This window comes from Panicum virgatum, chromosome 5N (assembly GCF_016808335.1).
Source record: "Panicum virgatum strain AP13 chromosome 5N, P.virgatum_v5, whole genome shotgun sequence".
Taxonomy (NCBI): domain Eukaryota; kingdom Viridiplantae; phylum Streptophyta; class Magnoliopsida; order Poales; family Poaceae; genus Panicum; species Panicum virgatum.
Genome location: NC_053149.1, coordinates 64,165,973 through 64,192,439, shown reverse-complemented (window position 1 = coordinate 64,192,439; position 26,467 = coordinate 64,165,973). Strand labels below are relative to the sequence as shown.

Here is a 26,467-nt window from a genome sequence, read left to right as displayed (position 1 = left end):
TTGAGTATTTCTATTTGCTCGACGTGTGTATAAACTCTTGCATCTCAGCTAATTTTTCAACCATCCAAAGCTGAAATAATATAACTGAAGGCTGAAGCACATCAGCAGACACTAGCTACCGAGCTATTATGTCATGTATAAATTAAGAAACACACGGAATGATAAAGGCTAAATGTTTTATAGAGGTGCTTCTCTTTCCGATTTTTTCCATTCGTTAAATTAAATCTGGCTCTTAAATTTGCGTCTCCTTGTCCTATAATTGATGCCACATAATTTATATATTATAGGTTATTGGGTCGATCCTAAATGTTGATAAAATAAATTAAAATAACATTTAGGAGGAGAAAAGAATTAGTGTGGTATGTCATTGTAATTAATTAGCTGATTCAAAAAAATATTATTAGGTACCCACATGCATCCTGCGTGCTGTTGAACCTCTCTGACCTCCAAAATGGTAAAAATGTATTCTTTTTACGCCTAATATCGAGCCGCTCTAAACCAGCTCGAGCCGAGCTTGAGCCTTAGCGAGCTTATGGCTCGTCCGGATCACAGGCTCTCATCGACCTCGGCTCGGCACGCTATCGAACATTCGAACTCCAGCTTCAGGTGGCAGGCTTGCTCGAGCTCGGCTCGCCCTCCCCCCCCGGGGCTCATCTCTGTTTCCTTCCCCCTTCTCTGACCTCTCCTCCCTTGGTCTTCCTTCCTTGGCAGCGACGACTGGGGACTGGGCGAGCGGCGGCGCCATTCGTCACGTCTTCGCCTAGCCCTTTGCCGGCGACAAGCATCCACCAGGTATGCTCGCCCCGTCTCTTTGCTTCTGCTTCGCGAGACGGAGCACCCCAAACCCTAACAAAACTATTTGTATTCGGATCTGATTCAGTTACATTATATTACCCAAACTTCGATTTCGTTTGCAAAAATTATGCATGTATACCCATGTCCTATGCTGGGTCCGCCCCTCCACTGTCCGTTTTTTTTCCGCACATGGAATAGGGTTAGCCCTCCGCTAGGCGCACGGTTCCTCTCCATCCTCACCTCTTCGTCCCCTCTCTCTCTGCAGGTCTGCCAGGCAGTGCCGGCAAGGAGGCCCCTCCCTCCCCTCTTGTGAGCTCCCCTTCCGAAGTGGTGAGGTAAGCCTGCCCATTCCCTACCTCTCTTGTGGGCCGCTATAGGCTCCAGTGAAAATAAAGCTCTTCGTTGGCTTTTAAAACGACGATAAAAATACAATGATCATGTATATTTCCATTCACTAAATTTACATGGTCCATTTTCCTGTTCTTTAAAATAAGAGAGAGAAACTAGATTCATCATTCTCAGATTCTGAACCGTGCTGTATGTTCATTTCTAATAAACCTGATTTATGATGAGCCGTGTAGAGAGCACGGTTAAGTTAGATATTGTTTTCAGCCTGTTTTCCTTTCATACATGAATTTGGTATAAATCAATTTCTTAGTGCAATTTATCTTTGATCTAAATGTTTAGATGGATGATTTGGCTAAGCAGCGTAAAATCATTTGCCATGCTGCTGGAGTAGTTGCTACAATGTGTGCATATACACTGTTCATGTATAGGTGTGCAGGCCATACACCACGTGACACCTATGGTCCCTTAGTTGAAAGAGAAACAATTAGGATGACAAACCTTAGGTTCATTTTCCACAATGATGACCGGCACTGTGTAGACCACTTTGCATGAGGAGAGTCCCCCTTTTCCACTTATGCACATTGCTTAGGACAAAGGTGCTTGCTTGCATACACTTAATAGCTCAATTGAGGACCAAATTACCATGTTTTTACAAGAGTTTGGCCACTTTGTAGGTTTAAGTTGATAGAGCTTAATTGAAGGGGCTCGGAAGCACTTAGTTGTTATTTCCACAAAGTCTTGTATGCTATTGGAGAGCTGTATGGAGAGATGATTCGGCTACCGTCCCATGAGGTCCGCCCAAATTTTTTTTAAACATCCAGAACTATTTGGTTGGGCCAAATTTTATAGCCACGGTGTAGAGAGAAACATTAGTTGCTAACACTAGTCATTCTGTAGGGATACTTGTTGGCTGTTTGGTTTAAAGCTCAGCTAGTCAAGCCAAATTTGACCATTCCCAGACAATTTGGCTGCTATTTTGGTTGGACCAAAAAAAAAAGGCCTCCCTGCTGGTTTCTTCACAGATTCAAGGCATAGTTCGGCCGCTGGATTGACGCAGCCAAAGGCTGTGCAAAGGTTACATGGCAGAGATTGCAGGGCTAGTGGGCTTTAATTGCTGGAGAACAACCCTCAAATGACTAAACAGTAGTTTCAAAGTTTTAATCAGCAATCTGATTGCACTGTTGTGTTTATTTTGATTAAATTTACAAAACAAAATTCACTTTAACCTTGTTTTTGTGTCCAATATTTTCACACCATGCATGACATATACGTCGTACTCACAACATAGAATTATTTAGTCTTGTTTTAAGGATTTTGGCATGGTAGCAAGCCAAACAATACCACGTGGACAACAATTTTGATCATGCTCTAATTTTTGCTGGGGCCAAACTTTGGCTTGGCCTACCGAAAACATGAACCAAACAGCCCCCTGATACCCCATATGTGAACTCAAATTAAATCTGTAGAGCATGCTACAGCTAATCCATTGTGTGAATTAGCCACAGTGCTATCTATGAATGAGATGGACAACTATGTATTTGTCTAATATCTTGAAACATAATGCATATCCAAGACTGAGACATACTTGGCTTGAGTACGTGTTCTGGACTGAACAGTAACAACAAAATAAACTACCAGATCACCAAGAAATACACTATAAGCCATTGCATAAATAATCTACCTACCGGGCAAGCCAATTACAACTGAAGTGCAGAAACTAAATTCACCGATTAGCAAAAGAGTAACAGCATAGCAAGATCAGTAGGTCACCTAACAAATAAGGGCAAATGTCCCAGAAGGTTACACAAAAAATTCCACCACTGACCCTCAAGTCGGACTCGCAAGGATTCAGAAATGCAGCACCACATCGAATTTCACATGAAAAACAGATGTCCCTGCTACTGAATTCAGCAGAAAGTAGAGATAGACTGAAGCTAAGGCTGCATGATTAGAGCTTGTGGAAGGAATGGCTTTTGGTGCTGATAGGGATTGGATTTGGAGAGGGAGGGGATGGCCTGGGGGAGGTGATGGATCCTCAGCTATGTGCATCTCTCATGTGTTAAGTAACATGTACTAAAGAACTTGTGGCTTTATGAAACTTTGACCTCAGATCCTGTGGTTGAAACTTACTATCTTAAAATTGTATTGAGCTAAAAAGCCTCAAGAATCTCTATTTCAGTGCATTTTATTCAGCAATCAAATGATCAATTGAGTGACGTAACCCTGGTTTGTGGTTGTCATTTGTCACCTAATATATTCTTTTATTTTGTTGCATTTCTTTCTTTGTGCCAGGCCAGAAAGTTACAGATGAATCATGCTGAAGTCTCTGGTTTGTTAAGTGTTGGTATGCATGAAACGGATGGGGGTGAAGAATCATATGCAATTGAATATCCTAAAATGGATCAGGATACTTCCCATGAAACAACCAAATTTGATGTAGTAATGGCAACTTCAGCATTGTATACTGGTAATATCAATACCAATGCTTGCTTGGATGAATATCACATGTCAGGAATTCAGTCTATGGAGGAAATTAAATTTGGCAATGAACAACCCTTTGAGCTTCCATCGAAAGTATATATTTATTTACCTATCTGTTCATAAAATTAATTATTCCTGTTCTGTTCACTGCATTTTGTTTGTTAACCGATAATTGTTTGGCTTCTATTAGGAAATGGTAGTTGATTCTGAGGAAGAAAGCATGCCATCTAGCCCTGACACTTCGTCTACCGGTAACTATGATATGCCTAGTAATATGCTTGACTTTTGTCATAGCCTCTGCTTGATATGTCTTCAATTCTGTGCAATTTCAGGTTACATGGAGCAAAATCTGCAACATATGTATGATGCGATGGTATATCTCCTTGTGTTAAACTATAATTTATGATTGTATGGTAAACATTTTGGATATAAAGCTTGCTTCATCTTGACATTTTCCCAGTGAACATGTCACACCTTGTCAGTTTAGTCTTTTGAGGAAAGTGAGTAACTGCATTGGTTATTGAAATGCAGTGGGGTTTGTTGGTGTATATGTGAGCCCATGTATAGAGGCCCATCTAGAGGCCCATGTATAGGATCTATATATCCCACCCTTCTAGGGTTTGGAGGAATACAAGACATTATTCTCTCCTACATGGTATCAGCTAGCCTTCTCTTCCTCCTCTAGCCGCCGCCGCCGCCGACGCCGGCACCATGGCCGACCGGCCGCCGCCGCCGCCGGGGCTTCTCTCCTTCCCTCCCCTCTCCTCCTTCCCTCCTATCCCCTCCTCTGTTTTTGCTCTGGGCGCCGTCTCCCCTGTCCTGGGCGCCGCCGCCTCCTCTCCCAGGCCTGCCCCCTCCTCCCCTGTGTTGGGCGCCGCGGACGCCGCCACCGCAGCAGGGGCCGCCGCCGTGAGTTCCTCTGCCGCCGCCGCCGCCGCCCTGGCGGCCCTCGCGCCCCTCCCTGCGGGCGCCGAGGTCGCGGGAACAGGGGCTGCGGGCGCCGAGGCCGGGGACGGGCCCGATCCGCGCCTGCTGCCGCCCGAGGGGCCCGATCCGTCCGCCGCCGCGCCTCCTGGAGCGCCGCCCGCGGCCGCGGCTCTGCCCAGGCCGCCCACCGCCGCACCCCTAGCGCCTGCCACGCCCCATGGAGCGCCTTGGCCCGAGGCTGGCGCCGAGGCCGCTGCTTTGCACGCGCCCCCGCCAGTGCCCGCGTGGGCCGCCTCTTGGGCCGCCGCCGCTGCTTTGGCCCACGCCGGCCTGGGCGCGTGGCCTCCCTCCGCGCCGTGGCCATGCGCGGCCACCGAGCAGAACAGCAGCGCTCCTCTGCTCCAGGGCTTGGCGCTGTCCTCCTTACCCCAGCCACCGGTGCGGATGACGCGGCAGCCTTCCTTTTTGGAGACGCCCTCAACGGTGCCCTGGCAGCTGGCGCAGATGCCTTCCTCTTCGGCGATGCCCGCGCCAGGGCCTCCTCTGCTCCAGGGCGGGCCTGCGCCGGCCGCGGCGCCCGCGCCCGCGGCCTACGAGCGCGCCGCCTCCTCCCTCGCCGCCGCGCGGGCGCCCACCGTGCAAGCCGTCGCGCAGGCCGCGCGGGCCACCGCCTCCCTCGCCGGCGTGCGCGCCGCGCACGCCGTCGCGCCCAGGGACCCCGCGCGGGCCGCTGCCTCCCTCACCGCCGCATGGCCTGCTTTCGGGATGCCCGCCGGGGACGCGCCGTTCGCCGCGGCCGCCTTCAGCGGGCAACCGATCGCCGCCGGCGCTGCTACGGCCGAAGCTGCTCTCGCCGCGGCCCTCCTCGTCGCCAAGACCCACCAGGCTCCGCCCTCTGGATTTGGATCCCGGACCGACCCCCTCCTTAGTGCTCCTCTCACCGGCCAGACCGGGAGTGGGGGAGGCCGCGGGCGTCGTCGTCGGGGCGGACGTGGTGGTGGTACTGGTGGAGGCCATCGGGGCACTCCGACCCCGGCTCCCACTCCTGCTCCTGGCCCTGGAGGTACGCCCTGGCAATCCTTCAGCGCCCCATGGCTAGGGCACATCCCGATGTGGCCGTTTCAGGGTCAGGGGGGCCCTCGTCCTCAGCCCCAGCCGGCGGCCATGCTCGCCGCCGCTGCTCCCCTGTTCGTGCCGTTCTGGACTTCGCTCGCTCTCGTGCCGTTCTGGACTTCGCTCGCTCCATCCTTCAGCGCCATGGGGCGGACGCTGCCGGTTAGCACCGAGTGGATCGCCGACTCGGGGGCCTCCTTCCACACCACCCCATATGCCAGTATCCTCTCTTCTGTCAGACCCCCTGTAGGGTCGAGATGACGGACTAGAGGGGGGTGAATAGTCTTTTTTAAAACTAATTGCGCCGGCTAACCGAAACTTATGCGGAATTGAAACTATTCGCTTAGCCAAGACTTCACCCCTCTAACTATGACTCTAAGGCACCTCCAAAAAGGTGCTACAAGAAGCAAATGGAGTGCCAAGCTAGTAAGAGGTCTCCTAACAATTCTAATGCCAAGTCATACAAGCCTAAGCACTAGTACTTCACAAACCGGGAGAGCTCCTACACAATTCTAATGAGCAAAATCACAAAGCCAAACCTAAGCTCATTAGATGCTCAAGGATAAGGATACACAATCCAAATCCAAGAGCTCAACTTGCTTAGCTATACAATCTAAGCAAGAGCCACTAATTAAGCTACACAAGCTAACTAGTTATACTAGGATCTCTACTTCTAGCTACACAAGCAAAAAGATGATTAGCAAGCTACACAAGCTAACTAATCACTAGAGAGCAACTACACAAGCACAAGATATAGATGAATGTAAACACAAGACTTGTGATTTGGAGAATGCAAACCACCGAGAAGAATAGACAAAATTGACACGGTGATTTTTATCCTGAGGTTCACTTGGTTGCCACCAAGCTAATCCCCGTTGAGACAAGCTCCAAGGTTGCCGCCGATCCTCTTGCTAGTGGTGACTCTCAAGTCACACTCTCCCACGTGGAGTGCTCACACCGAGCTCTAGCACATGATCCGGTCGAACCACTTGTTGCTCTTCACGTCTCGCTCAACTAGAGTTGCTCTTCGCGGCTCCCGCGGGGTGAACACAATACCCCTCACAAACTCTTCTCCGGAGCACCGCACAATCTTCTTGCGGGCTTCAACGGAGCCTCTTGCCACCAAGCCGTCTAGAAGGTGGCAACCTCCAAGAGTAACAAGCACACCGGCTTGCAACACGATCACCTAGTGCCACTCGATGCAATCTCTCAAAGCAATCGCACTAGAATCGCTCTCTCACTCGATCGGATGATTACTATCAAGTTAGAGTGAGTAGAGGGCTCTCAAGCACTCTCACACATGGACACCAAGTCCCCAAGGTGCTCAGCAACCTCAAATGGCCGGCCACACCCTCTATTTATAGAGGGAGGCTCCAAACTAGCCGTTACACTCAAATCCCGTGAAAACAGAGTTTTCGCGGACTGCCCGCCTCACAAAAACCGGACTGTCCGCCATTCAAAACCAACGGCTAGAACTGCAATGATTATGTGTCAGAGTCGACCGTTAGAGCCCCGGGCGGACTGTCCGCGCCCCTGGGGCGGACTGTCCGCGGTTCAAAACTTCGAACCAATCGATTTGCAAACGTCTCTGACTAAATCTGGAAGTGACCGGCGGACTGTCCGCTCCCCAGGGGCGGACTGTCCGCAGTTCAAAACGTGAGCACACACAGAACCCGCAGTGTTTCTGTCCCAGAATTTTCAGTAGGAGGCGGACCGTCCGCCCCCAAGGATCGGACGGTCCGCAGTTCATTTTGGACACCCAAGACAGAACTAGCAAGTTTCTGCGCCCGTTTCAGCTTTTAAGGGCGGACCGTCCGCCCCCATGGATCGGACGGTCCGCAGTTTATTTTGGACCACCAACAAACCAAAAACGGTTCTGTCCGAGCTCATCCGAGATAACGGCGGACCGTCCGCCCCCCTTGAGCGGACCATCCGCAGGTATATTTCCAGCAGAAATGTATCTCGGTAAAACAGCCATAACTCTTAGCTCCGAAGTCCAAATTAGGTGATCTTGGACTCTATGGAAAGCTAATTCAGAGGGCTACACAACCCAACTGAATACTTGATCCAAAACACAATGGATCAAAGCAGTATTCCACTCCAAGAGACCACCTAATTTCCGGAGAAAATCGAAAAATCTTTCTTGCTTCCCAAAGTTGATCAACATCAACTCAACTCTTTCTCCTTTGCAAATGTGCCAACACCACCACGTGAACAACACCATGTGCATGTGTGTTAGCATTTCACAATCATTTTGAAAGGATTTTCACTTGATCTCACCACGCCACTCGATCCTAGCAACATCGCAATGTTAGATCGCTCAAGTGGCACTAGATGACCGATATGCAAACAAGTTTGCCCCTCTTGATAGTACGACCATCTATCCTAAATCCGGGCATGCACTTCTTTATACAAACTTTGACCGGTGAAATGAAATACCCTACAAGTCATACCTTTGCCTTGCGCATTCCATTTCATCTTCCCAAATGTTGATGCCACACAAGCACCAAACTCCATCAAACCTTTTGATCATCATCATGAGTCAACACTTGGCTTGATCTTCTTTGAATGATATGATCCACTCCATATCATCACATGACCTCTTTGGTCCATCGATCTTGACATTGCTCGCTCTTCACCATTGCCTCGGTCCATTGGCGCCAAATCTTGCCCAAGCTTCACCGCCTCGCGGTCCCTCGCTTGAAAGCCTTGACTTGCCCTTCTCCATTGCAACCGGTTCATCAAGCCAAATCTTGTCTTGATCTTCTCCACTTTGGTCACATAACTCCATGTCATGTCTCATATGCAATGAGCTCCTCGATCACACTATATGAGCATAGCATCAACCCTTATCCATTTCTCCTCCATGGCACATGTTGCTCATACTAGTGTCTTTATGTGGACTAATCTCCTGTGTATCTCAACATAAACACTTATTAGTCCACCTAAGTTGTCACTCAATTACCAAAACCAAACACGGGCCTTTCACCCCACCCCTCTTGTCCTTCTTCCATCATGGTTGGTGACGGGTCTTGCCTTCCTGTCACCGCCGTGGGTTCTGCTCCTGGATCCTTTCTTCCTAATATCCTTGTTGCTCCTCAGATGGTTCATAACCTTCTTTCCATTCGTCAGTTTACAGCTGACAATTCTTGTTCCATCGAGTTTGATTCTTCTGGCCTCACTGTAAAGGATTCGACCTCCCGGCGTCCGCTACTCCGGTGTGATAGCACGGGGCCCCTTTACACCCTTCGCCTTCCTTCTTCCGCTGCACCACTCTCGCCTTCTTCTTCGCCCTGGCCGTCTTGGTCTGCCGCCTTTGCCACGACGCTGTCTTCCACCACCTGGCACCGCCGTCTTGGTCACCCTGGCCGCGACGTTCTGGCTCAGCCCAGTCGTAGTACCGATGTTCCTGGTACTAGGGCTCCTGCTGAGCCCCTCTGCCATACATGGCAGTTCGGTCGTCATGTTCGGCTCCCTTTTTCTTCTTCTTCACATGCGACGCATGCATTTGATCTCGTCCACTGTGACCTGTGGACCTTTCCTGTTCTTAGCCTTTTTGGCTATAAGTACTATCTGGTGGTGGTCGATGATTTCTCGCACTACTCTTGGACGTTTCCTTTGCGCGCCAAGTCTGAGACCTTCCCCATTCTCCTTCACTTCTTTGCCTGGGTGTCCACTTAGTTCGGCCTCACCGTTAAGGCCGTCCAGTGTGACAACGGGCGGGAGTTCGACAACTCCACCTCCCGTTCTTTCTTCCTCTCTCGGGGTGTTCAGCTGCGTATGTTTTGTTCGTATATCTCTCCTCAGAACGGCTAGGCTGAGCGGATGATTCGCATGACGAACAACGTCGTGCGCACCCTTCTGATCCAGGCCTCTCTGCCCCCGCGCTTCTGGGCTGAGAGCCTCCACACCGCCACCTATTTGCTCAACCGTCTTCCGTCCACTGCTTCTCCTGCTCCCACTCCACACCACGCTCTTTTCGGTACCCCTCGCTACAACCACCTTCAGGTCTTCGGGTGTGCGTGTTACCCTAACAACTCCGCCACTGCTCCTCACAAGCTGGCGCCCCGCTCGACTCGTTGTGTGTTCTTTGGTTACTCCCCTGACCACAAGGGGTACCGATGCCTTGACCTCCGCGTCATGATCTCCCGACACGTCGCCTTTGACGAGTCGTATTTCCCCTACTCCTCCACACCTTCTCCTGACCCCGAGTTGGAGTCTCTGTTTCCGACTGACCTGGTGGTTCAGCCACCTTTTCCTGTCTGTCCTTTCCCTGCAGGTTTTCCCGGTACACCGGCACCGTTCCCGGACCTCCGATCGTGCCGCGCGCGGACCCGGTGTCTCCTGTTGCGCCACGCGCGGGCCCGGTGTCTCCTGCTGCGCCACGCGCGGCCCCGGTGCCTTCCCCTGCACCTGCGCGGTACGCTCAGCCGGTGCAGGTGTACCGGCGTCGTTCGGTGCCGACACCGGCGCCGCCTCCTGTTTCGGAGGCCCCTGCGACGCCTCCACCGGAGTCGTCGTCGCCGCCACCTCCACCGGCTCCCTCTCGAGCCGAGCCGAGCCGGTGGTGTACCACCAGCCCGTCGTCCATCGGGATCCTCGGCATATCCATCCCATGGTGACTCGGCAGATGGCGTCTCAGGCCGCGACTCTCTCCACCACCGAGGGAGAGCCACGGGTCTCTCCGGTACCCTCCTCTGTCCGCGACGCTTTGGTGGATCCTCACTGGCGTCGTGCGATGGAAGAGGAGTACGCGACTCTTCTTGCCAACCAGACGTGGGACCTCGTGCCGCGTCCGTCTGGTTGCAATGTGGTGACTGGCAAGTGGATCTGGGCACATAAGCGTCAGGCTGATGACACACTGGAGCGCTACAAGGCTCGCTGGGTTCTCCGGGGGTTCACTCAGCGACCTGGTGTGGACTATGATGAGACCTTCAACCCAGTGGTGAAGCCTGCTACTGTGCGCACGGTCCTCTCGCTTGTGCTCTCGCGCTCCTGGCCTGTGCACCAGCTGGACGTGAAGAATGCGTTTCTTCACGGCACTCTGTCAGAGACTATCTACTGGTCTCAGGCAGCGGGATTTGTGGACTCGAGTTGTCCGGATATGCTCTGTCGGCTCAACAAGTCTCTCTATGGTCTGAACCAGGCTCCTCGGGTTTGGTACTCTCGATTCGCCACGTTCTTGCTGACATTGGGGGTTCACCGAGGCCAAGGCTGACACGTCTCTCTTCATCTACCGCCGTGGGGATGAGACTGCATATCTGCTGCTCTATGTCGATGACATTGTGCTCACAGCCTCCAGTCAGCAGTTGCTTCAGAGTGTCATCTCCTCTCTGCAGCAGGAGTTCGCTATGAAGGATCTGGGTCAGCTCCACCACTTCTTGGGCATCACTGTTGAGCCTCGCCCGTCTGGTCTTCTCCTTCACCAGCGGCAGTACGCACTCGATATTCTAGAGCGGGCTAGGATGACTGATTGCAAGCCCTGCTCCACTCCTGTCGACACTCAGGCGAAGCTGTCTGCTGATCTGGGTGATCCGGTGGCTGATCCTACTGCCTACCGGAGTCTGGCTGGCGCTTTGCAGTACCTCACCTTCACCAGGCCGGACCTCACCTACGCTGTTCAGCAGGTCTGTCTTCATATGCATGATCCCCGGGAGTCACACCTTGCTGCGATGAAGCGTCTCCTCCGCTACGTCCGTGGCACTGTGGACCTCGGCCTGGTGCTTCACCGCTCGTCCTCTGCTAAGCTGGTGGTCTACACCGACGTTGACTGGGCTGGCTGCCTGGACACTCGTCGCTCCACTTCCGGCTACGCCGTCTTCCTAGGCGGCAACCTGGTCTCCTGGTCGTCCAAGCGGCAGCCGGTTGTCTCCCGCTCCAGTGCTAAGGCGGAGTACGTGCTGTCGCTAACGGCGTGGCGGAGGCGTCCTGGCTACGACAGCTCTTGACGGAGCTCCACAGCCCGCTCGCCAAGAGCACGCTCGTCTACTGCGACAACGTCAGCGCCGTGTATCTCTCCACCAACCCCGTCCAGCATTAGCGGACGAAGCATGTGGAGATCGACCTACACTTCGTGTGCGACAGAGTCGCCACCGGAGATGTTCGGGTACTCCATGTCCCGACTACCTCCCAGTTTGCTGACATCTTCACCAAGGGGCTGTCCTCCTCGGCCTTCTCGGAGTTGGCTAGTTGTGGCTGCCGGGGGGGGGGGGGTATTTGTCCATTGTACTCTCTTCTTGTCCAGTCTTGAACACCGCTGCGCCGGTTGTTCAGATTGCGGAGAGGTGTTGGCTTTCTTGTTGTCCAGTTTTGAACACCGCTGCGCCGGTAGTTCAGGCTGCGGGGGGGTGTTGGTGTATATGTGAGTCCATGTATAGTGCCCCATCTAGAGGCTCATGTATAGGATCTATATATCCCACCCTTCTAGGGTTTGGAGGAATACAAGCCATTATTCTCTCCTACAGGGTTTGACATTAAAAACAATCATCAGTAGGATATTTAAAGTGTTCGATTACTGATCTTGGTAGGTGAACATGATTTGTAAGCTAATCATCTTTTTTTTCTTTTGCTTTGAAAGAGTAGTTAAGTGTGAACTGTTTACATCCTTCGGTCTCTCTTGTTATTCCCTGAGTTATATAACATACAAATTCTTTTAGGAAAAATGTTTAGGGTTACTTAAATCCTTCTACTATGTTTTTTAAAATTAAGATATACTGCTTATAACAGAATTCTGTTGAAAATTACCCCCAAAAGTATTTTTATATATGATGTTTTTGAAGCTTGCTGCAATTTTAGATGCTTAATATATTTTATGCTGCAGTTCAATCTTTGCCACATTTGTCTTCTAGATTGGACCAATATATTGCTTAAATTCGCAGACATCTATAATTTCCTTCTATTTTTGGCTCTTTTTAGGTTGACAAAGAACGACCAGTTGTGCTTAGTCCTGCCTTTATAACATGCGACAAAACTTTGCATCTTGAGCCTCACCTTACTTTCTCATTCAATGGGATCAAAATTGAGTATTTGGATTTAAATTCCTTTGAAGATGAGAAGATGATAGCTTTACAATGGGAAATCTCAAATATTATTTCCATCAGTTGTAAATGGGCTCAGAATGTAAGCAATTCACTTTTATTTTATTTTATTGTATTATCACTATCCCTGTTGTTTCATACTTTTCACAGTTCAGTATCAATGTACCATCGTAACCAGGTTGGATCTGCCTTCATAACACTCCTTGCTGGACCCAAAGCAGAAACTGGAAATGCAGGTACCAGATGTGCTTTCCCCCATATTACGATACATGACACATAATGCTCATGGATGATGCATATGATGCTTGTGGTTGGAGATAGCACTGTGGTCAATTCCTTAGGTTTTTAAAATTCTCAGAGCTACCCTGTTTAGTTCACATGTAAGTTTGAGATGTTTCTGGTCTTGTTCGGCTACTGTGGGATAGGGCTAGGTGCCCCCCCCACCCGTTTTTTTTTTCTCCTGTTCCATCTCTTTGTGTTTGCCATTTCAATCTAATCACCTCTAGGTGCAGTTTGTATGCCATCCATTCAACAATCCTCGAACATTTGCGCCATGAAGGTTCAGGTTGCCTTCCCTCGCTTTACTAAATAGCCATTATTCGGGGATTGGGCTTAAATATACCCAGATTTGGGTGCACCATCTTTGGGTGGCACTACTTCGAGTTCCAACTACTCATTATGTCCTTATGCATCCCATGCTTTTTGCTCACTGCCTGTCCATTAACAATGCAAAGAGGGGATGGGAGGAAGGGGACATTAGGATCATTTTGATAGCTTTTTTTTGCCTTCTATCCTTGTAAATTGGCAAAACTCTGCATTGTTGGGGAAAACTTGAACGGGAAAACTTGAACTTAGACATATTTAATGAGAGGTCTCAAGTTGAGGTCCATCGATGGGCAAATATGCCATTTTTCCTTGAGTTATGCTTGCTCTTTCCATTTGAGGCTTGGTTTCAATATTAGATATTGTTGTTGCATATATGTAGGCTAAGATATTAACTTAGTTCATTAAGAAAAATGATAGTAACTCTAGTGGATGAGTGAGCAGCCTTTATGTATACAATGTTGAGATTGAGATGCTCCTTGCTTCTTACCAATTAGTTTGTTTTTTTATATTCTATAGATCCTGTTAGAGTACAATTTTGTCTTGATGATTCACAATGGCCAAGGAGACAACAGAAGATTTGGGAACTTGGACCAAGATATCAAGAAATATGGAAAGAAATCCCATTGTAAGTTATGGATAAAGTTTTTGGTCACTGAATATTGAGTTAATTTCAGTGTACTCTTCCAATCTAAATATAAGTCGTTTTAGCCTTGGTCAGATGAATTAAGGATTTGGATAAATGGTCATGCTATCCTTAATAATTAGAGCAGGTGGAGTACATTTCGTGAATATGCCACGGAGAACTTTATTGCAAGTCATGTGAGTAAGAAAGAGAGGACCAATAGTACCTCAAACGTAGTTCAACTTGTATTTGTGATTCCATGAATATGGCTAAAACAAATTGTATTTACAAAAGGAGGAACTATCAGAATTTTCTACTGTTGGAATGTGCTGATGAACGTATCAATGCATCATATGTTGTATGTATATGTTTTTTGTTATTCTCGGGCCATGTTGATTGGGTGTTATTCATGCTAACATATTAGGTAGAGAACAAACAATGGTAATACCAATTCACTGTCCATAGTTTAGAATAAACTTTATTCAGTTGGATATTGCTCATATGATTAGTGTTAACTACCAGATGTGGAGAAATGGATTTTATTTGACAGTGATTGACCAGGGATATGTCTATCAGAATTAACTGTTGATTTATAAGCCTATAATACAGCAGAGAATAAACCAATTAATTAAGTTGTGTCTTTTGTTCAACAATTTTGCCAGATAATTACAAACTAGTAAGTGTAAGTTATACGAGTTGGAGTTTTTTTTTGTTTGTTTTTTGGGGTATAGTTTCATTTGGACTTGTGTTGGATATGGGTATCCTGTATCAAGCACGGGCATAGATTATAAGAGGGTGAATATTATTCTAATCATCAGTTTGAGTTTGATACTTTTGATGTTTTGCTCTTAATGTGAAGTTTGTACCTTTTTAAAGATATATAAATGCATTTTCAGAGATGATTTTACATCGGAGGATTGGAGCATTGAACCCAGTCTGTTTTTCCCTAGGCAATACTTTTCAAGGTGTGTATATGACAATTGCACGACTCTCTCCTGTTGTTTTTCACCCTTTCTCTGAGAAGTCTAGATATCTAGAGACGTTAAGGCTTTGTGACATTCATTTCCGTAGTCGTATGGTGATATGGACAATTGATGCTATGATAAATTTCCCACCACTTTGTCCTCATTGCACTCGATGTTTTACATCTGACAAATGATTGTTTTTACTATACCTGAACTCTATTCAAGACAATACTTCCAGTAAGGAAAATACGTATACTTTCTGCCTGTTCTACTATTACTCACAGGCTACATTTACTTTTTTCGTATTTGACAATTTGCACTTGTTAGTTGTTATGCTTATTTTTTTCTGTAATTTATTTTCATTGGTTCAGCACTGACGACTTTGAAGATATTATCTATCCCCAAGGAGATCCTGATGCTGTTTCCATTAGCAAAAGAGATGTTGAGCTCCTTCTTCCTGAAACCTTTGTCAACGATACAATAATTGACTTTTATATCAAGTAGGTTGAAACTTTTTCTGGACAGCATCCTGTCTTGAAAGCTTTAGTTGTTAAATATCCTATTACATTTCTGTACTGCTATAGTAATATATATACACACATCTCCTGTTTTTCACATAATTTTGTTACTAAAGTTGATTGTGATGACAATAGTTTTTCTTTTTATGTTGACGTTTGTCATGTAACATGCAGCTGGTTGCTGCATTATAATTTGGTACCAGAAAGTAGGAACTTTTGAGTCTTTCAAGGTTTTGTCTTCTTACTTTAATCAAAGGAAAGGATTGAATATTAAATTAGACTTTTGACAAGTGAAGTATTCCATTTTAAAGAATTAATAATGACACATGTATGGTGGGTTTCAGTTCATTAAAGACTGTCTAATGCAGATTTATGAAGATTCCTGTAAAATCCTCACGTCCCACACATGCTATGAAATCACATAATGTTTGTGAAGAAAAGTACTCTGTGTATTGAAACATTGCTTCTGCCCACAAGTCATGATATGAAAGGGAACCGACAAAATACCTGAGCAATCAACTAGAGAGATACCAATTGCAGGGCAGTTAGGAGGAAAAAAGAAATTTGACAGAGGCCCAAACACCAAAAGATCCACTGAATTAGGTGCAAAACAGATTTTGTGATTCATAATTTAATTTTAAAATTTGGTAAACCCCTAAATTAGGCAAAAACCAGCACTATGCACCGCTGCTGTTGAAATCAAGATTTCTTTATTAAACTCCAGGTGATAAGCTACTGATATCTGAAGTTGTTAATGTTGCTTTTGTTTCACCTCATATTTCTCTGTTCTTTTAACAACCCTGAAATTCTTATGTTAATGAAGTCAGATATTTTTTTTCAAGATGAATTTGATTGTTAAACATTTAATGTGCAAACTTCTTATTTCCAAATATGACAATCTGTTGGTTCTGAATACAGTATACCAATGAAGAATATTCTTTTTCATTAGTTATTCTTGCTTTTTTAAGACCTTCATTTGGCCTTTTCTGGTTGAAGCAGATTGATTGATTATTATTTGTGCTTAGCTTTAAGTTGTTCTGCAGTGTGGTTTTTACTTGTATTAAGTCGGTCCTTAATTTATGTTCTGCAGATACTTGACCACAAGAATTGAATCTACCGAGAAGTGCAGGTTCCACTTCTTTAATAGCTTCTTTTTTCGCAAGCTGGCGGATCTTGACAAAGATCAGGGGAGAGCTCCAGAAGGTAGAGCAGCCTTCTTACGTGTTCGCAAATGGACCCGCAAAATAAATGTATTTGAGAAGGATTTTCTGTTTATTCCAGTCAACTACAAGTAAGAACCCTATGGCATAAAGGTCATGATTATGTCACGATAATCAATGTAAAATATTAATTATGTGCCTGTGTTGCAGCTTGCATTGGAGCTTAATTGTTATTTGCTATCCTGGAGAAGTGGCGACATTTAAAGGCATGGATGTAAATTGAAAAGTGAACTTGTGACAATTTTTTAGTAGTGTTTTTCTTTACATGCTGTGTTGCTGCAGATGTAGATACGAAGCTCTCAGCTAAAGTTCCATGTATTTTACACATGGATTCACTTAAAGGAAGTCATACTGGACTCAAGGACATCATTCAAAGGTAAGTCTATTTCATAGGAATGGTACATTTGCTACTTTTGTGTAATGGCTTATTGTCTCTTTCGACCATAACTTTCTGTTTCTTCTGCAAATCCACACATTGTAGTCAATATATGGTGGATCGTGTGTTAAGTTTGATTCTTTCTGCACAGTTATTTATGGGAAGAGTGGAAGGAAAGGCACCCTGAATCAGCATCAGATAATTCGGACAAATTCTTGAACTTGAGATTTGTTTCCCTTGAGGTTTGTACATAAAAAAGTTTCAGCACTTGTCATTCTTTTCTAAATCCCTAGATGAAATTCTTTTAAAGTACTTATATTCATTTCTACTAACCAAAAAGGCCATTTTACATGTATGCAAACTGACATTTAGAATTTGACTTTTTCTATAGCTTTGGTGTTCTAATTTTGGATTGTAATCCAGTTATGTTATATTTGTGGGCAGCTCCCTCAACAGGATAATTCATTTGATTGCGGCTTGTTCTTGCTCCATTATGTGGAACTATTTTTGATGGATGCTCCAAGGAACTTCAACCCACTGAAGATTGATGTATTTTCTGGCTTTGTGAGTTCCGAAATCTTAATTTGTTTTCTTTGTGGTTTAGTGGCAGCCTGTTGTTTCTTTGCCATTCTCAGGTAAAGTAGTTTGCCTGGTCTTGAAGCACAAAATGCTGTTGCCGTTGTGAACTCTGTCAGAACCTTGCTAACTGTTTCTTGATTATTGGTGTAATCTATTTTACACTTGGTTGCTAAGAATTTCGATAGTGAAAATTGTACTGCACTAACCTAAAGTATAGTTGTTGAATTTAAGTTGAACGATGTGAATGTTTACAATCTTGTGGAATATGAGTGATAGATTATTTATCTTTAGGCTTGTAACTTTTTGTTACTAAAACTTAGCTCTGGCATTAATTTGGTTTGACTACACCTTTCTTTTTCTCCTTCATGTGAGCTTTGGCCATTTAATTCTGGTTTTCTTCAAACTTGGTTATCACAAAAATCCTTGAAGAGTAAACTTATCATATGACATATTTTGAGTTTCGAATTTTAACAGGTATGTTTATCTTTTGAATTTTTGCTGTTAATGTACTTTTCAGCTTACTGGTGATTGGTTTGCACCTGCTGAAGCTTCTCTCAAGCGATCTGTTGTCCGAAAGTTAATTCATGAGGTGGTGACAGGATCTTTTCAGAATCACCCTAAGCTAGCTTGTGGCGGTGAGCAGCTTGATGAAAGACATCAAAGATGCTCAGATGCTGAGCAGGAATCAGCTAATGAGTTTCTTGCTCAGAGGTGCACTGCTGGTGACCCTGAAACAGTTTGCACAGGTCATGATGGCACTCATGAAATACAGCCATCCAAGTCCATCTGTTTAAATGATTCCGAAGAAAAGGGGTTGCCAGTTTCTGGGTGCATGTTGGACACTGGAAAGGTTTCAATTGTTGATGCACAGAATCCACAAGAGTCTGAGGTATATTTATTTCTCGATGGCTTTACATACTTTGCTTTAGCTTGGTTATTAATACATTGATATGTTGGTATTTGATTATTTGGCGGCAGGTGTATGCACCAGACAAGTATAATGTTTGCCTGTCAAGCCAGGCCGAGAAAAATGAGCCAGTTATTGCAGAACCTAACAATCAACTTAATATGACATCATGTGCCCCAGGACAAGATGAAGTGCTCAAGGGATCAAATTGTGTGGTAACAGATAAAGAACATGGAGAATCTTTGTTTGCTTCTTTGGATGATAACCAAAAAGTTTCCAGTAAAACAGAAGTTGAGATGCAGGACATTATGGTTTCCACGAGCTGCTCAATCTCTGAAGTTACTGCTCAGGTAATTGCCTATCAAGAACATTCTTTTCAAAGAAGTGCAGACGTTGGGGATGAGTGCTTTAGACCTTCTCAAGATGTGGTTTCTGTCATGACGCTCGACTCCAGCAAAGTTGACGATGGACCAAATCCAGAAAGAAATGCAGCTGAAGGTGATTGTGGTGACCATCATGAATATACAGATTCAGTCATGCTAGGCGATATCAACAAAGATGTTGCTGATACGAAGTGTGAAGATAATCTTGTGGATCCTATAACAGCAGAAAGTGCTATCATCGAGAATGTGAAGGAAAACAGCACAACCGATCCTGTAACAGTAGAAAATGCCATCATCGAAAATGTGAAGGATATTAGTACAACTGCAGACAGAGTCAATCATGGTGAGCTGTATGTTTCATCTCAGTTGCCAGATGGAAACACTGACAGTGGTATGACTGGTGGTGGTTCTGAGTCGAAATTAGGAAGCCCCGATAATGGTATGACTGGTGTTAGCACAGTTCCCTCTGACTTGAAAGAGCAAAATATTGACAAAGTAGTGGCAGGCGACTGTACACATCAAAGTAACATAAATGTCAAGGATAGGTCTGAGTTGGAAGTGGGAAATACTGGCAATAGTATGACTGGTGGTAATACAGTTTCCTCTGTCATGAATGAGGGAAACACTGACCAAATAATACCAGGTGGTTGTACAAATGCAACTGATGCAAATGCTGATGGTGAGGGTGCTGACAATTACAATTACTCAGCAAGGGACAGTGCAGTTCCTTGTGAAGATGAGACAACCTGCACTGATGGTGTGATTGTATCCATGGATGTGCCCTGCAGGACTACCAATGAAACAGTTTTGGAGGACAAATCTTCCGATGCAAAAAGGCCTCTGCCTCATGGCACCTGCGAACTTGTTGATAGTGATAGACCTTGCATGCCGAAGAATGAAACGTCAGAGAACACATTTCTTGATGGTAAGAGGCCTGCGCCTGATGGCACCTGCGAAGAGAATGATGATGGTCAGGGTACTGATGCAAAAATACAGAGGCATTACAAGCGACGGAAGGTTCGGGCCTTAGAGAAACAGCAAAGCTTCTCGGATGCCTCATCTTTAGGTTAGATTATTATGGTTGATGTGAAGCATAGTTTTAGCTTGTGCAATATATATAAATATATAACCCTTCTCGTCCTTAGGCCATATGCTGCTATATTTATGTAATATATAGGGTACTTTCACTAATGACTGTAGAAATGACGAAAAAATCCCTCCGAAATACTGATTTCTGCTTGACACACTCATTTTGTATACTGAGAGAGACCATGAGGTGCGGAAATAGTTTGTACAAATGCATACCTCCTCTCTTTGCCCGTCGACTTTTTCTCCTTTGCTGCACGGAACACCGGCACCGATCTTGTCCGAGCAGGCAATGAGCACCTAATTTGTTGCAACAGCGGTGACCTGAACGAGAGCCTGCCACTACGCGCCTGCTTTCTCAAGTGCATCTGGGACGAAGCGGACCGGGCGGCGCACGCGCGGATGCTGTATTGCTGTGCTACCGGGGCAACGACTACAACTAACTGGAGCGTGCGTAGACTCTTTGTTTCGGCCTGGCCCATGGAGTAAGAGCAAAAGCGGGAGTGGGTGGTGTGGTAGTGTTTTCTCTGGGCCTCTTCAGCTAGACTGCAGACAAAAGAGGAGATGCATGTTTCTAACTATCAATCGGCTAAAAATGATATGATTATGGAGATTCTTGCAGTATTTGATTGTTGTATTAATTTCCACCTTCACTGCGCCACATATAAACTAGTAGCTTTTTTGGGAGCAAACCCATGATTTTATTCCATTATCTAAAACATAGAAACTCCCTAGATTGAGTTGAGAGGCAACAGTGCAAAATCAAACAAATTTTCATTTTTTTTGTATAAACTGACATCACATTGATTCTTGAAAAGTTAAGTTTGCTTGAAGCTAGTATGCTGATTCTCTGGCGCTATAGCGTGGAGTCGACCATTCTGCAAATCGGTGCAGTTATACTCTAGTCACTATGCACCCTGGAGTGGGAGCGACCAGAGAGTTCCGCTATCCCCTGATCTACACGTGCCGGGGAGAGCCCCCCCCCCCCCCCCCCCCGACGCGGGCCATGCGTTGCTTGCCCTGTCCTGTCGCCGAGGGTGTGCTGTGCGGTCTGCGTGTGGCGCCCCCGCCCCCCATCCCGGCGCAGCCTCCCTCCACTGCCTCCCCCGCCCCCTCCCCTAACGGCCTAACCCTACTGTGCATCGCTGCCGCCCTCTGCCCTTCGCCCTCCTCCCCCGCCGCCGGTCGTCGTCCTCTGCCCCTCGCCCTCCTCTTCCGCCGTCAGTCCTACTCGCCGGATCGGGGCGCCACCGCTGTGGGGAGAGAGAGGGGCGAGAGCAGTCGCTGCTCTGAGCCGCGCCGCTGCCGCTGTAGGTTCCGGAGGAGGGGAGGAGACTGGGCGCGTGGAGGCTGCCGGCGCCGTATCCGCACGAGGGAGGAGCGGATCCGCGCCGGAGAGGGTCTGCCGCCTTCGCCTTCGAGCTCCCCGACGCCGAGCTTCGCTGGGCCCTTGCTCCTCGCCCCACGCCGCGCCGGAGTCGGGGTAGGGGAGGGGCGTCGCCGCCGCCACCGTCGGGGTAGAGGAGGGGCGCCACTACCGTCATCGGGGTAGGGGTGGGGTGTCGCCGCCGCCGCCGCCGTTGGGGTAGAGGAGGGGCGCCGCCGCCGCCGGCGGCGTGGGGGAGGGGCGGCGCGACCGCAGGCGTGGGGGTGGGGGAGGGGCGGCGCCGCCGCTGACATGTGTGTGTGTGTGTGTGTGTGTGTGGAGAGAGAGAGAGTTGAGAGAGGGGGCGCACGGGATAGGGGCGGCGACAGTGGGTTAGGGTGTGGATTTTGTTTTACAGTTGAGTGTGATAGTGGGCTGCCAATTGGATCTGGGTTGGTCCTGATTTTTTGAGGCAGATGTGTTAAATTTGTTCACCTCCGTAAATGATTAATCAAGGCAGTTATTTTAACTGCTTCGGTAAATAAAATGTCCGCCTCGATTAATCAATTTCGCGAGGCGGTTGACTATGACCGTCTTGGTTAATAAAAAATAAATGCCTCGGTTAGTCAAGGCATTAACCGAGACGGTTTTTTAATGTGTTCGCCTCCGAGGCAATTTTAAAATGCCTCGGTTAATGGAATTTTGTAGTAGTGTGCGTAACAAACAAAGGCACAATATTCTATCCATCTAATTCTCAACGAAAAAACACAAATTGACAACATAACAAACAAAGGCACAATAATCTATCCATCTAATTCTCAACCAAAAAACATAAATTGATAACTTATTAATGTCGACATATTTTATGTCCAGCAAACAGAGGAATAATTAAAAATTGATTTCTTTGTTTTCTTTCTTCAGTTTCTGCCTCCCAGTTACAATATTTTTGCACATTTCGAGCTGGGCGCGGCGTAGCGCGCTGCTGTCCTAGTTAAGCAAACATTCTGCAACGGTGCTTTTATCCTTCCCCCCTTCTCTTCCCGGCTGGTGAGGGTGCCATCAGGCAAATCGAATGTTTCTTTTGCGCCGTTACTAGTTTGAAACCTGCAAAGCTGCACATGGAACGTGGATGCACACTCAATTCTCCGAAAATATAATTAAAAAATGTCATCAGTCGTCACTTGTCAGTGTGGAAGAGTCAACAAACAAGAAATTAAAGCTTGGCCCAGATGGCCGAAAAGTTAGCTGCAAGAGCTTTGAAACTCCATGTCCAACAAGAAGCCTCCAAAGCAAACTGATGAGCCACTTCCCTAGAGGCATGCCGGTGGCAGTTGACCATCACATGCTGCGAGCAAGTCAGAACTGCGGCTGTGTATTTCCTATATCTGAAACTGAAAGCTGGAGACAACAACAACAAGCACTCCCGGTACCACAGGCTTGCACGGTTAAAAATTAGATGGCCGTAGCACGACATCTTGAATCCTATGTCCTGTAAAAGCCAGTTGCTAGCAGTGTTCCTACGCCATGCATCTTTCCCACCTAACGCGTTGTAGTATGCATGCGTGAATCGCAGAGTTCACACAAGCCACAAGCACATAAAACAAGACTCAAAACTTGCATTGTGTCAGGGAATGGAAACAATAATAATGGTTATGGATATGGATATCATCGGTATGCAGGTTCGTTCCAATAGAAAGAAAGGGAGATCGATATATCATCAGTGCTGAATGAACAGGGTTAATCTTAGTACATACGCCATGCAGGCAGGCAGCAGAAAAGAACGAAAAGAAGCAGTAGTCTCATCATGATGAAAATATCAAGGAAAAGGCAGTTCAAATCTCATCTGCGTGCTCTTTCCCTGATCCTCTCAGATTCTTCATGCAGCGTCGTCGGTAGAGCCCATGCCGTATCTCATTCCCTACACCTTTTCATGTCGGTAGCTGGAATCACTACACAATGCAATGATGCGTATACGACGACAAGGCCCAATACGTTTTGGTACGGTGCATGCAGCGCCGGTGTATCTAGGGCCCGAAGCTGCAGAGCCTGAGCTCCAGAGGCGGATCCCTGCCGCCGGCGACGTCGAAGAAGGAGAACTCCCTGCACTGCTCGCTGGCGGCGCCGCTCCTGACGTACCGGACCTTCTCCGCCTCGAGGTCGACGTACGACTTGAGGGGGAAGAGCTCCAGCGTCTCCACCTCCCTCGTCGGCCGCTCCCACAGCGCCTCGGCCGCCTGCTGCTCCATCATCACGTCCCTCACGTAGCCTGCATGCATGGTCGTCGTCGTCCATCGATGTCAGCACGTACACGCGGATGATGAGCGAGGTAGCTCATGATGATCGATCTCGTGCAACGGTAAGGTAACGGTGGGCAGGGCATGTGTGTGCTTACATGTGAGGAGCCGGTGGTGATGGTGGCTGTAGCTCCTGGCCTCCCGCTTGCTCTCCGGCGGCTGCAGCACGAGGTCGGGCGCCGGCTCGCGGGAGGCGGCGCGGCCGTCTTCCTCGTTGTTGCTGGCGCTGCCGCTGCCGCTGTCGGGGGAGGAGGCGCCGCGGCGGCGCTTCTTGTGGTGGTGGCGCTCGCGGGCCTTGTGGTTCTGGAACCAGTAGAAGACGTTCTTGCTCTCCACCTTGCCGAAGGCGCTGAGGTGGGTGGAGATGCGCTGGATCTGCTCCGTGGTGGGCGTCCGCAGCCCCGCGCGGAAGAGCTCCGTCAGGACCTTCACCTGCTCCGCCGTAGGGTTCCACCGCCCGCACTTCACCCCTACCCGCCCGCTCAGCGCCTCCATGATGACCTACCGACCGATCAGATCGATCGCTGCTGCAGTGCAGCTACCTATATATATATGTATATATATATATATGCAGTAGCTACTTGCTATATATATACATATATCTTCTTAGCTACCACAATCCCAAACGGACTTGCTTGACGGAGATGAGCTGCTGCTACGCAGAGTTTGCTTGTGATGAGAGCTCGAGCGAGGTCGATCAATGCTATGCAAGAAGCTGGATCGATGATGCAACACGCAGCAAGCTGCGTGCTGGTGGAAACTACACTAGCTAGAGCTTCTTCTGCTTCTGATTTGGTCTCTTCCGGGATCTTCCTCCGGTCAGAAGCAATGCTGAAATCAATAGATGCGCAGAGGGGGCTGGCGCTGGCGCTTATATAACCGGCCGGGGGCGGGGGAGGGCGCCGAGGCCGCGCGCGGTCGTGGCAGCGGCAGTAGCGGATTCGAAGGTCTCGGTGCTCTCCTTTTGTTTCCCTTTCCTCGAACGCTGAGACCTGAGAGAGAGAGAGAGAGAGAGAGAGACATGCGCGAAAGCTGCCACTGTTTTGCATCCAAAACGCCCTCTCTCTCGCGCGCGAGCCGCGCGCCCGACATCCTTAAGCGCGGTTTGATAATGATAATGCGGCCCCGGTCGCCCATGCATGGAAATCTAAGTGCCGTCCTGTCGCGTAGCACCGTGTCCCAGAATGAGGCCCTGCGCTCGCCGAGCCGAGAGTCCTTGAGTATTCTAGTGCCACCGTGGGGGGTGCCGATTCGGCTCCTTGCACCGGTCGCGACCCAGCCCAAGCGAATCGCGCGCTCGCTCGCCGCGCACGGGCGCGATCAGCAGCCGGCCGGCGGTCAAGCTTTGAATAAGCGGCCGGCGCGGCGTGCTAAAACTAAAATCTCTCTCCTGAATGGCTTCTGGTCGAACAAGTCAAGCGGCAACAGGACAGGCCTGCATCCCTCTCGCTGCAAAACCACGCACACCTGCATCCATTGCAATTTTTTTTTATCACTTGCGTAATGGGTTCGTTTTGATTACTGGTTGCTGCGTGGAGGTGTTCATTCGATCTCCGAGCTCCTCCTCCATGCATCGGAGATCGACTTGTTGTTGTTGCAGGCGTTGCCAAAATTGGTGCGCGCGATCAGATCACGCTCACGCTCACGCGTGCATGGAATTCAAAAGCGGTGTCAGGCGCGGGTAACATGTCGAGTGGCCTCTTGCGTGCTGCTGCCAACCGGCGCGGCGGCGCCGGCCGTTCTATCCATCCGGTCCAGCTAGACTTGTCTGCCATGCCGTCTGCCGATCATGTTCTCACCTGCCGCGGCCGCGCTGCACGCAGCCAGTGCACGCGGCGATTCCATTGGCGCGGCAGCCACCGCACTGTTGCTCATGTGAGCGCTAGGCTGCATCGCTAGCCACCTGCGCCAGCTTTGGTTCACACGGCGGCAGTCGCGGAGGCGTACGCGCCCAATCATCGCGGCGATGCGCGCCCATACGAGTTAGGGATTCCTGCGAGTTAACGCTGGGCGCAAGGGAGCCGTACGCGCTCGCTCGATCCGGCCGAATTCCTGTCGCCGCCGTCCGGCCGCTAGCGCTGCTCGCACAAACTCTCGGCAGCGCCAGCTCGATCGAAAAGGTGGCGGCCGCCGGCCCGGCCGGTCACGTTCCGAGCAGGAGACGAGACCGTACGCGGCAAAGCAGGGCGAGGCCGTCCTCTCCAGCAGACGAGACAAGCGCGCGAGGGCAGGGGCTCTCGTCACACCCGCCGCTCGTGATCCGGCTTGTTCGGAGTGCCTAGACCTCAGCTACCGTACCTTGCTTGGGTTGCATTGGTCAGTCAGTCAGTCAGTCACTAACGCACACACGCATCCGTTAAGTCCGCGGAGACGACGAGGCTTTTCGACGACCTGGCCTGGCCTGGGCTCCTGAAAAGCTGAGGCGGGTGTCACGCTTTTGGGGCGTCGCTGGGCAGGTGCCAATGATAGGGCCACACGGGCCGGCCGCGCCCGGGGCGGGCAGCCGGGGTGACGCCGCCCCGGAAAGCGGCGGCAGCTCCACCTCATTCCTTTTGCTTTGCCGCCTTCTTTAAGCCCGGCCGGGGCGACGCCGCCGTGCCGTGCCCTTTGAATAATGCCCGCCGCGCCGGCGGTGTCCCGGTCGCGCTGCCCTGCCGTGCCCTGCCACCGCGCGCTGCGTGATCCCGCTCGGCTCGGCACGGCGGCACGCAGTCCGGTCGCGGACGCGCGTCGGTCGTGGCGCCGGCCATGCCGGCTTTACGGCCTTTGGGCGTTCCCGAGCGCGCCGTGCACGGAAAATCCGCGCTCCGTGGGAGCCAATTCCCGAGGAACGAACCATCAGGC

At 48.7% G+C, this 26,467-nt stretch overlaps 2 protein-coding genes across 2 annotated transcripts; one reads left to right on the top strand and one right to left on the bottom strand.

The window, feature by feature from the left end:
- The first annotated feature begins 624 nt into the window (after nucleotides 1–624).
- On the top strand, nucleotides 625–20,181 carry LOC120676936 (probable ubiquitin-like-specific protease 2A). The gene is made up of 17 exons (XM_039958283.1): nucleotides 625–792; nucleotides 1,061–1,130; nucleotides 3,436–3,717; nucleotides 3,815–3,875; nucleotides 3,957–3,997; nucleotides 12,580–12,783; nucleotides 12,880–12,937; nucleotides 13,824–13,932; nucleotides 14,826–14,894; nucleotides 15,266–15,394; nucleotides 16,503–16,703; nucleotides 16,783–16,838; nucleotides 16,915–17,008; nucleotides 17,160–17,250; nucleotides 17,453–17,572; nucleotides 18,105–18,476; nucleotides 18,566–20,181. The coding sequence occupies exons 3-17, from the start codon at nucleotides 3,451–3,453 to the stop codon at nucleotides 19,946–19,948; spliced, it is 3,255 nt and encodes a 1,084-aa protein (XP_039814217.1). The 5' UTR covers nucleotides 625–792; nucleotides 1,061–1,130; nucleotides 3,436–3,450; the 3' UTR covers nucleotides 19,949–20,181.
- Nucleotides 20,182–23,021: 2,840 nt separating this feature from the next.
- On the bottom strand, nucleotides 23,022–24,575 carry LOC120674293 (WUSCHEL-related homeobox 9-like). The gene is made up of 2 exons (XM_039955458.1): nucleotides 23,722–24,575; nucleotides 23,022–23,595 (listed from the first exon to the last, which is right to left on the bottom strand). The coding sequence occupies exons 1-2, from the start codon at nucleotides 24,116–24,118 to the stop codon at nucleotides 23,354–23,356; spliced, it is 639 nt and encodes a 212-aa protein (XP_039811392.1). The 5' UTR covers nucleotides 24,119–24,575; the 3' UTR covers nucleotides 23,022–23,353.
- Between the last annotated feature and the right edge of the window lie 1,892 nt (nucleotides 24,576–26,467).

Bases quoted from the DNA above. Each gene is read 5' to 3' on its own strand.
- LOC120676936 (XM_039958283.1), top strand. From the start codon at position 3,451: ATGAATCATGCTGAAGTCTCTGGTTTGTTAAGTGTTGGTATGCATGAA. The intron at 13,933-14,825 runs GTAAGTTATGGA...ATGCATTTTCAG, and splicing joins ATATGGAAAGAAATCCCATT to AGATGATTTTACATCGGAGG. The intron at 14,895-15,265 runs GTGTGTATATGA...TCATTGGTTCAG, and splicing joins CCTAGGCAATACTTTTCAAG to CACTGACGACTTTGAAGATA.
- LOC120674293 (XM_039955458.1), bottom strand. From the start codon at position 24,118: ATGGAGGCGCTGAGCGGGCGGGTAGGGGTGAAGTGCGGGCGGTGGAAC. The intron at 23,596-23,721 runs GTAAGCACACAC...CCATGCATGCAG, and splicing joins TCACCACCGGCTCCTCACAT to GCTACGTGAGGGACGTGATG.